This window comes from Ostrea edulis, chromosome 9 (genome assembly GCF_947568905.1).
Source record: "Ostrea edulis chromosome 9, xbOstEdul1.1, whole genome shotgun sequence".
In the NCBI taxonomy this organism is placed as follows: domain Eukaryota; kingdom Metazoa; phylum Mollusca; class Bivalvia; order Ostreida; family Ostreidae; genus Ostrea; species Ostrea edulis.
In genome coordinates, this window is record NC_079172.1 from 72,910,983 (window position 1) to 72,922,755 (window position 11,773).

Genomic DNA, 11,773 nt, shown 5'->3' on the forward strand with positions numbered 1-11,773 from the left:
GTATTCCTTTTTGTTAGATTTCAAATAAAGAATTAAAGAACAATGGTTGAAAGTTTACACATTTATTAAATCAATTTGCCTGTATTTTAAAATTTGTAAATAAATTGTAAGATTTTACTTGTAAATAAATATGTATGATACTCTAGAACTCGTGTCATTTATCAAGATGTATACCTACGAGACACTAGGGCCATTTCAATTGAAACACGAATTTACTATGGTAGTAGCAGGTCCTTCCAAATCAGGCCACATTTCCATTAACACCACCATACTACCACTCACATTTCCATTAACACCACATACCACCACTCATACACCACTTACCACCACTCACACACCACATACCATCACATGTACACCACTACTGGCACACCAGATGCCATCACTTGCATCTTCTTTAACATTACTCACACCACCACCTATATAGGTCATAAGTTTTGCATTTCTTAGCATAACGATATTAATGAAAGAAATTGATCTACCGTTTTTAGTTTGCATGTGTCACCATACTATCACTGGCATTTCCATTAACACCACATACCATCAGCCATACACCACATACCACCACCTATACACCACATACCACCACCTATACACCACATACCACCACTCAAACACCACATACCACCACATGTACACCACTTCTGGCACACCAGATGCCATCACTTACATTTTCTTTAACATTACTCACACCACTTCCTATATAGGTCCTAAGTTTTGCATTTCTTATCATGATAATATTAATGAAAGAGATTGATCTACCGTTTTTAGTTTGCATGTGTCACCATACTATCACTGGCATTTCCATTAACACCACATACCAACAGCCATACACCACATACCACCACCATACCACCACCTATACACCACATACCACCACTCAAACACCACATACCACCACATGTACACCACTACTGGCATACCAGATGTCAGCACTTGCATTTTCTTTAACATTACTCACACCACTTCCTATATAGGTCCTAAGTTTTGCATTTCTTAGCATGATAATATTAATGAAAGATATTGATCTACCGTTTTTAGTTTGCATGTGTCACCATACTATCACTGGCATTTCCATTAACACCACATACCATCAGCCATACACCACATACCACCACTCAAACACCACATACCACCACAAGTACACCACTACTGGCATACCAGATGCCATCACTTACATTTTCATTAACATTACTCACACCACATCCTATATAGGTTCTAAGTTTTGCATTTCTTAGCATGACAATATTAATGAAAGAGATTGATCTACCGTTATCAGTTTGCATGTGTCACCACCATACTACCACCCACATTTTATTAACACAACATATCACCACTTATACACCCCATACCGCCACTTGTACACCACACACTACCACCTATACGCTACATAACACCTACTCACCACTATTGATAAACCAGTTTCCATGACTTAGGGTTTCTTTAACATAACTCACCCTATTACCTATATAGGTCCTTAATATTGCATTTCTTTCCTTAATATTAATGAAAGAGATTGATCTAGCGTTATTAGTTTGCATGTTTCACCATACTACCAACCACATTTTATTAACACCACTTACACACCACATATCACCACCTTACACCCCCATACCACCACTTGTACACCACACACTACCACCTATGTTGTCTATCTTCCAGATGAAATGTACAAGAAACCGCTCTTGATAACTTCAGGGTATTGGATCCTACCACCTGAGGATTCGTTACATTTCTTATTTGAGTTTGCTTCGTAATACCCATGTCATAAAAAATAACACATTTTTGTAGGTTTACAACTTTTATTTATTGCATATTTCAGATGAAAAATGTCATTTGATGTAGCTTTTTCCTTCAAGTAGATGCAGGTCAAATTTTGAATGAATTCAGTTTTTAAAGACAGTGTTTCTCGTTATACAGAGGTGTGATTATGTCGCATCGGTTAGTCTTCCTCCTCCTCTTCGTCTTCCTCCTCCTCGTCTTCATCATTGTCAGACTTATCTAGGTAAGATTCAAGTAAATATTTGTGTTTGCGAAGAGCCATTTTAATGGATTTCTTTAATCCATGATTGTCGGACACAAATTCATCGATGGCGTCCGTCACCTGTTCATACGTTGTGTCTTCTTTCAACTGATACTGATCGTAAAGGAACCGCTCATACAGTTTTCTAAACTGTTGGTAAGTTTCTCCTTTGGTCTTTTCGTCTGCTTTCTTACTAGCTTTCTTTTCTGACATATTTTGGTTCAAGTATTTCTCGTATCTCTTCTGCCACTTTCCGGCAATATGTTTTCGCGCTTTATGTGCCATTTGGCGAAAGACGATATTGTCTTCCTCTGCGTCACTGTCAGTATCACTCTGTGTTGGAGAGACATCACTCATGTCAATATCCCCTTCCTTATCGCTTTCCCCGTGTTTTAGTCTTTTATGACGCATCATGGCATCTTTGCGGGAAAATAAAGCATGACACTCTGAGCACTCAATCATGTTATCTGCTCGAATGCATAAAAGTGAATGAATAATTTCTGGCTTTAGGTTCTTTATATACTTCCACCACCACCACCACCACTTTACCCATGATGATAGGTTACAATGAAATGAAATGGTTACTCACGAGGAGTCATTATTTATACTCTCGGAGCCATGTACACGGCTAACGTGGTAAAGAGTTGACTTCTTAATCTCAATTCCTCGGGGGTCTGAGGACTTAAATCGACCAGTAAATACCCGTGAGGAATACGGGTGGCTTCATCATAGGCCGATAGTAAATGAGGCATTTGTAATTGCCGACTTAACACCCCGATCTGAGATTTATCTCTAGGATTTTTAAACAATACGAGATAATGGGCATTCAGACTGATGGTCCGATGTTGCACAGCTCGATCGAAGAGATTTTGCGTGATGTAAATGACACTGGTATTGCGATGATGCACTTTGCGCGTAAACCAATCCACAATGGATTCTATGGCCTTTCCCCCCATCATATCATCAAAAATCAGTAAATGACGAGTGCCGAAATCGGCGACTAATTGCTCGTCGTCTGAGGGAATATTGTGAATGAATGTCACCGACTCTTGTAATGATTCGTAAGCCGGCTGCCATTCTCGGTAACACCAGACTATTTTTTCAGGTGGGGGTGAAATCCATTGCGTATTTTGTACCAATTGTTTCACAAATTCCGTTTTACCCGATTTGGAAGGACCTGCTACTACCATAGTAAATTCGTGTTTCAATTGAAACGACCCTAGTGTCTCGTAGGTATACATCTTGATAAATGACACGAGTTCTAGAGTATCATACATATTTATTTACAAGTAAAAAATTTATTTACAAAATCAAAAATACAGTTTATTCAACAAGTAAAAATGCGTGCAGTCTCGTCCACGGAATGTCTACAAACAGGACAGTTTTTTTGGTTGTTTTTTTTTAATACCCGTAAGGGAGAGTGTTGTAATGGTGAACCCGCTGTCGCTTGTCGTACACTACGCGGTATTTCTTTACTAAGGGGCTGGTGCGAACATCGTGCTGTCGTGTTCTTTGAATAAAGTGGGGGGTAACGCACGTGGACTTCTTCTTCCTCCCCTTTCAACATTTTTTCTAAGGTGGTGAGAGAAACGATCCTGGAAGCTCGATAATTGAGCGTCAGTCCTTTGACTTTACACATTGATTTTCCGCCCTGGGTCTCGTACGCGTAATTTTTAGGGCCTCCCGACATGTATTTGACGATGCGGTCATCATTCAATTCATCGGTCCAGCCTCCTAAACTGTTGATGATGGTGGGGTTGAACCGACTCTCATCGTGTTGGTAAATGATGCTGTCGGTATCGAAGTAGAGGACGCGATCCCCCAAAGGCTCTAGAGTCTCGTAGAGATGTAAACGAGCGTGTGCGGTGGTAAAACACGCTAACACCACATTGCCAAAAGGACAGTCTTCTAAAAATTCTTCTTTTTCCTGATAATTGATCAGCATCATGTCGGCTTCGGGGTGATCTCGATTTTCCAGCAGCTCGACTCCTTTGATTTCTAGAGTGGCATCTTGTAATTTTTTCTGTACTTCTTCTTCCTCGGTTAAATACTGTGTTTGTGGTAGCTGTAATCGTTGTGCAAATTTCCCCCAGAGACAATTTAAAAAGAGTTTGGCAATGGTTCTACGGACGGGGTTTTTCTCAATGTCTATTAGGTTCATGAAGATGCCTTCCCGGCGCCGGATCTCACTGATGTATTCTTGTTTCTGTTCGGGCGTCTGACATTCATCGGGAAATCCGGAAGCTTCTTGTTTGATCTTCAGGAAAGTGTCGATGTAAGATCGAAACAAATCCTGGCTGGTCTTTTCGAAATGCCAGACTTCGTGGATGCGCTCGAGCCGATAGCCGAGATCTAGAGCTTTGTGTACTTCTACGGTCACCCAGGTTCCGGTCAGACTGCGTTCTGAATCGGTGTGACTGCATCGATCGTCGGGTCCTAAGTTGCGATGTTCGGCGCAGGTTCGGCATAAGGGGAAGAGTAATTTTCCGCCTGTCTTGTAGGGTAGTACGGGATGATACAGACCTCGGGGTGGGAGGACGCGGCAACGAATGAGTCCAAAGTACTCTCTCACATCGGCGAAATCGTTGGTGATGACTTGAGGATGGTCGATGGGAAACGCTCTGTATTTCAACACGTAAGGATACAGGGAACACACATCGACGTATCGCATGTCACCCTCCTCGCAATACAGGCGCGTGGCATTGGTACGACCTCCGTATAAGGCATCGCGGGGATTTAAGGGGTCCTGAATATCGAGGTCTCGTAGGAATGTTTGTAACTCCGGATTGTTTTTGACTTGACGATCAAACACGTGTTCCCAGATGCTCACTAACGTATATCCTTGTTGCTCTAAGGCGGCGGCTCGTTTCAAGGTCTGCTCGTACAGGGATTGATACGTCTGTTGGACTCGATGGGGGTGGGTTTCCGTCAACAGATTCGGATAACAGGTGGGGCACCCGTGCCAGTAGCAGCCGTAAAATTCGTACACGGTGCGGGATTCCTCGTCGTAGCCGTCCATCGTATAGGGTCCTATGGTAATTTCGCCCCCGTTCTTAGCATGACGTATGTTGCGGTCTAGGGAGGTGAGCCAGCGACAGGCCTTGGCCGAGTAGCGGCGCGACGGTTGGTAACCCATATTGGGGATGATGGCTATGGTGTCCTGTGTCATGAAGCCTCGTCGATAAGCTAAATTAGCCGTGCTGGCAAAAGTTATTGATTCCTGAAACGGGTCGACGCGGACGAGTCCGTGGAGTGTCGCCTTAAATTGCGCACAACAACGGCGTAAAATATCCACATCCGAGATACAGTAAGCCAAGAATTCCTTCTGGAAATCGAACACTTTCTCGGCCTGTTGATTGTACCAGGTATAGAAGGCTGCACGATTGGCGATCGACATGTCGTCAGGATTGTAGTAGTGGACATCTGGATAAGGCCCCACGTAATTCTGGTTCTGTTCCTTGTTGAAAAAGTGAGGGAAATAACCTTTTTTCAGTTCTGTTAATCCAAACGCAGAGGGCATCTTGGCGAGGGCAAAGGGGAGGAAATTGTATGAATCGATGAATCTCAAGCCGAACACTCCCATGTACAAGATTTTACTGCCGTTGAGAATGACTGCAGGTTTGATACAGGCCGTGTGCACCAGATAGTTCAAGATGAACTGCCCATCGTATCCCTTGAAATTGTGCGCAATGACGGTCGTTTCATCGTGTTTGAAGCTCACATTACCCTTCTCGTCCGTCTCGGATTGTAACAGCCAGTCCATAAACTGTTTTAAGGTGTCGGGGCCTTGAAATACGAAGCGGCGTTGCGATCCAAACGCATGACAGTAATCACATCGCGTGTCAATGTCTAAACTGTCGCAATGTTGACACACGCGTTCGGCCACACAGAGATTAGGGGTGTGAATTCCGTTTTCCTGTGTACATTCAAAATCGAAATAAATGTACATTTTCAATTCCTTGTTGCGTTTGGGCTTGGGTTTCTTTTGAACGAAGCAGAAATGTGGGGTGGTGACGAGTTTCTTGCAGATGCGGCATTGTGTTTTCCCCCCGCACGCGTGTCCCTTTAATAATTGCTTAGACATCCATTTCTGGCACTGGTCGCAACGTCCCATTAAATTACACACGGTTGTCGCGGTATTGCTACTGTAAGGTTTCAAGTGGGTCTGGTAACACGCAGCATTTCTAAAAAATCCCTTACAATGAGAGCATTCCGTGCGGGTGTCGTCCGGGGAACAGGGGGTGTCGGCCAAACAAAACGAACAGCGGTGAGGACAGACGGTACGGTGCTCTTCGATGTGGCTATATCCAATATCACAGTAATCACAATAATATGGATTTTCCGTCACTCCCGGCATCGATGTTATGGTATCGTAATGTTCGTTATCCAGCAGGATGTTCAAACATTTTCCGCTCCCTTGGCCTCTGTAGATGGGGTTTAATCGTAATCGCTGTGTGTTTGTCTTAAATTGAAATATTTTCAAGCGATACTCGGGAGCTAAGACCTGATGTAATTTCTCCCATTCCTGAGGCCCACACGGTTGGTCGTTTGCACACCCGGCGAGTTCCATGAGAGCTAAGGCCTGTCGTTTCTGGTCGAGCGATTGTGTATCCCCTTTTCTCATCCTTAACCATTTCTTCTCCCATTCGGGGTCGGAATGCTCGGGTTTTTGACTGTGAAATCGCGCCACAACGATAGCTCGAGGTAGACACAATGAATCGTCGGGGTTGTTAATACGAACGATGGCTCTCTTGGAGGTCTTGAATTTCTCCTTATCTACGTGCAGATGTTTTCTCTTCACGCCGCCGCCACTCCCCTGGGGGTATTTCACGTGGAAAAAATCCAGCTGTATAGATCCGTCTGTGATGACAAATTCCTTCTTAGATTGCTGCACGGCTTCTATTTTGTTTAAAATTTTCTCCTTGTTGAGGTTTTTGGACTGGGTAAATTCGACCCAGATGTCTGAATCCAAAGCGGGGTGTCGAATGTTGAGCCGTACATAATCGTTCAGGTTACACTGCATCCGTAATTTCACTTTTTGAAGTAAATCCCGAAATAAACGCCGAATAATTGAAGAATCTGGAATGGGCCTAAAAGTTACGTTGTAGACATTTTGTTTCACTTTGAATTTCCGGGAATGACGATCTCTATCCAGCTGAATATGATAGTATTCCGACACTAACCTAGGTTGTTGTTGATTTCGTTCTCCGCGACCTTGTTGTAAAATTCCCAGTCGCTCTCTATTCCGTCTGCGGAGTTGTAATTCACGCGCTCGTTGTAAGTGAAGATGTTGTTCTAAATACCTCAATCGCTGCTCCCTTCTATCTCTCTCTCTATCCTGGATTCGCTCAGACATGCTGATGAAAGTGACAACGCGAATTGTGTATTGCGTTTATATACTTATTGTGACGTCATAGAAAAGCAAGTTTTTCCACAACGTCATATAGAATGTTCCAGGCCTAGCTCGGCCACAGCGTCATATAGAATGTTCCACAACGTCAATAACTTGAACTCTAAATTAATTAGATTATAACATTTAATAAATAGAGTCATTTAATCATGCGTTTTTTATTAATAACACTGTGGGTTTTAAAGGATTCAAACACTGAGGAATAAAACAAGGTTTAAACCATGCGGGTTTTTTTTAATTATTAATAACACTGTGAATTTAAAGGAATCAAACACTGAGGATTAAAACACCGATAAAACACGGCTCAGACCTCGTCATAGCGATCTCGACTTTAGTTAGTGTTATCGATTTTTTCTCCCCATTGTTGTGTCATAGCTCCGCACGCCCTCCAAAACATAGTTACTAATTTCTTAATTTGAAAAGTGATGAGAGCAAGTTTATCGTGACTTGTAACATGTCTAATTTTTGCATTGAATATGTAAGATGCGGCAATTTTTGCACATACGAAGTTGAATCTAGCCTGAAAAATATGTTTTCTGTTGAAGCCACAACTTACTCCCCTAACTTTCCTTTTGCACTGAAGTTCACATGTTACATAAATCAAACATCTTTCACTCAAAAACCTCGGAGTGTCGTGCCAATGATGAAATTTGTATGTACGGAATTTCACAAATGAGTTCATTGTGAAAGTCTCTATATACGTGTAGATTAGGGGTAATATCAAGATCACAATATAATATGGATATTACTTTAGCATGTATGTTATATAAAGAAGAAATTGAAAATATTTCAATATCAAAGAGAATTAATATAACCCATTTGACATAAACTTTTACACGAATGCGGTTTATCGTTTGGCAGCGGTGGTAAATAACGAAAAAATATTTTGACATTTCTAATCGTAAAGGAATGTAGAGATGTACGTCATGACCTTCATCATGATGTATTTTTCATTGTGACGTCATGTAATGCGGCAGTGGGGTAAAGTACATTTTTTTTTCTTCTCACAGCTGTTCTGCATTGTTTTACAATGTTAATCGAATTCCGTTTTATAAAACTACCAAATAGCCGAGTTCATTGTTTACGAAATAGCCGTGTTTCCGAGAAATGAAACCTAACCCTATATATTTTCTGTCAGCTGTTAGACGAGGTCAGTAAATTGTTATTCAAATTGTTGATTTAATAAATGTGTAAACTATTTACATTGTTAATCGAATTCCGTTTTATAAAACTACCAAGTAGCCGAGTTCATTGTTTACGAAATAGCCGCGTTTCCGAGAAATGAAACCTAACCCTATATATTTTCTGTCAGCTGTTAGACGAGGTCAGTAAATTGTGTGCAAATTGTTCATTTAATAAATGTGTAAACTTTAAATCATGCGTTTTTTATTAATAACACTGTGAATTTAAAAGGAATCAAACACTGAGGATTAAAACACCGATAAAACACGGCTCGGGCCTCGTCATAGCGATCTCGACTTAAGTGTTATCGATTTTTTTTCTTCCCATTATTGCGTCATAGCTCCGCACGCGCTCCTATCTCATAGCGCTCTCCCAAGTTCATACCGTCCTAGCCCGGCACACGCAGTCCTATCACACGCTACCTCGGCACGCGCAGTCCTAGCATGCGCTACCTCGGCACGCGAAACCCTAGTTCGGCGCACCCTACGCCCGCTCTCGAATGCACTCTAAAACTTGACCTTTTGACCTCAAAAGTGCACTCAGTTGAACCACCCATCGCCCCGCACTCAAAACTGCACTCAGTTGAACCACCCATCTAGTCGGGTTATACTACTGACATAATACACATTGCTATTGTTTTAATTTTATAAAACAGTTCTTTATATGAAAATGCTACTAACCTTAGCAAAAAACCATAAAATTCGAAGCTTGTGTAGGAGTTCTAATATGAAAAAAAAAAAAAAAAAAAAAAACGTAACAGAAGTGACTCGCAATAAATATGCAAAATTTACAACATGTAAATGTAGCTAAATGAGAATCCCAAACTAGGCACTGAAAAGTTACAAAAGTAATTTTCAAACGGTAATGTTCAAACCGCTGTTAGAAATAATGAAGAGGCATCTCACCAAAAAACTAAATGCATCTTTTTTATATGAAAAGATCGTTCAGCGAAAACAAAATGTGGGGACAGGGAACAACGACAGTACATCCATGCCCCTCCCTCTTCATCATTTGTACGTTCGGAAATACATGTAGCATATGCATGTCATTGTCAATTGTTTGTTTGAAGTACAAAGAAATTGAAAACACGATTACTTTTCGTTGTATGTAGCGTGCTGTGGACCGCAAACCATTTCACATTCATGCTTGACACAATTGCAATGTTTATCTAACACTTGTTCTAAACATATGTATTTCAGTATACAGCCCTCGTAAAATTCCACGCGGTGTTTTGAATACTTGAAACCGGGGTATTGTCTTCCATAATATGATATAATATAATATAATGTTGTACATTTTATCTTTTCCTTGCCCCAAGACTATTATTTTTAGTCTCATTTTTGAAACTAAATCACGAAATCAAATTTGATTGTGTTGACGATGATTCTGAAGAATATCTTGGTTGTTTAGAAATAATAAAGTAAGCTTAAGTTACACCGTTGCATCCTCTAAATTTCTGCATGACCGACTTACATATATGATCGGAGAAGGTGTAAGCAGTTACGCAATGTCATCCTTCTGAGACACTGATCTCTGTCCTTCGCTGTCAAAGCATAATCGTGCACAAATTCTTTCTCGTTCACAATGTACGCGGATCAGTTAATTTTTTACTGTGTTGCACATATTTTTGCTGCGTCGGACAAAAATTTTGCTGAGTCGGAACAGCAGCCAAAACACACGTGGAAAACCCTCCTGTTTCGTGTATAGCTTAATGACGTGGCTTCTAATTATAGATTGCACCATGCAAATTGATTTTCCTGGCATCTAAGCGCCATGCGAAGGTAACAATGCAAAGGCACCCTAGTTAAAACGGTTTCATATACATATTCTTATTCCATTTTAGATTTTGAATCACTTTAATTATTACAGACGCAGATTCAAATGGGAATTTTAACTGAAGAATGAACTGCATCTGTGTCTCACTTTCCCCAAGAATGAGGACAAAATATCACCCTTTTTATACATATTTTGTTCACTGTTCAACGAACTGTATTTCCGGGGGGAAAATGCAACTGCAGATATGAATGTTATTCCCGTGCTAGATCGGTTGCAAAATAACGACTACTTTAAACACGACTTATACAGCGATGAATAAATTCGCCTATAGGTGGCGATAAACCGGAAACATGATGAAGAAAGCAAAACCCAACTGGCGGCAATAAGCGCCTAAGCTACGCTTAGCGCTTAAAAATGGATCGATGGCACAAATACGGTACAAAGATATTTATGTTTTTTTGTCGAATGATAAAGAAGGAAATCAAGGAAGTTGAAGATTGGCAAATTTATTAAAATACAGCAGAAAAGTATAGCTTTAAAAATACTACATGAGAATGCGTATACCTATCAATACAACTTATTGGGACACATACTTTGTGCAGGCTTAATTTTTGCTAAAAATGATAATTTTTATCACAAAATTTCCCTATCAAACCAGTCTTATTTCATCATTCTTCCCAAATTTTTCCTTTTATATCTGTATGGAAATTCAAAGCAAAGACATGAAAAAATTGAAATCTCTCGGAATAAATACAATTGTACAATAATTTTTACCATGTAACAAATTAATGTGAACTTTAGAATGGCAAAAACATGAAGGGTTGATGTAATCTACACTTTCTCCAAATTTTGTGTATGGTATAACCTTAACAGCAAAGAAACCCTTAAAAAAATAAATAGACATGTATATGTCACACTGAATACATTGCAAATATCTTCAGACTGGTGACCTTCACCTTTTAATTGTGGTCCTAATCCAGGTGTTGAGTGTTGTATACGCATTCCGTCATTAAACAACGGGAAAACCCCACATAAATTAATGATTAACATTCTCTCTCAGAAGAAATTGTATGATAATTAACGAACAATATTCATCAAAGTAATATAATTGTTGCAATAGTATAACCAATCGTGAAAAAATTTTCAATCGAAGAATGACCTAGACTGAGGAGGCAGCTAGCGTAGGAATATGAACACTTCCTATATACATTTCTGGGGGCAGAGTGATTTTTCTTAAAAAACATTTGACTTTATTTTGTTTTCTCCCACGTATTACATACACATCGATATTCTATACATTTGTTGTAATCCTGTATCTGCTGATCATGAATGGAACTATATTTTTTCAGAACAATTGTGTGAAAAGTACCTGAATCCAGTAA

At 40.3% G+C, this 11,773-nt stretch overlaps 1 protein-coding gene across 1 annotated transcript; it reads right to left on the bottom strand.

Moving 5' to 3' along the window:
* Positions 1 to 3,350: 3,350 nt before the first annotated feature.
* LOC125668938 (uncharacterized) lies at positions 3,351 to 7,046 on the bottom strand. Its single transcript, XM_048903375.2, has one exon. The coding sequence runs from the start codon at positions 7,044 to 7,046 to the stop codon at positions 3,351 to 3,353; it is 3,696 nt and encodes a 1,231-aa protein (XP_048759332.2).
* Between the last annotated feature and the right edge of the window lie 4,727 nt (positions 7,047 to 11,773).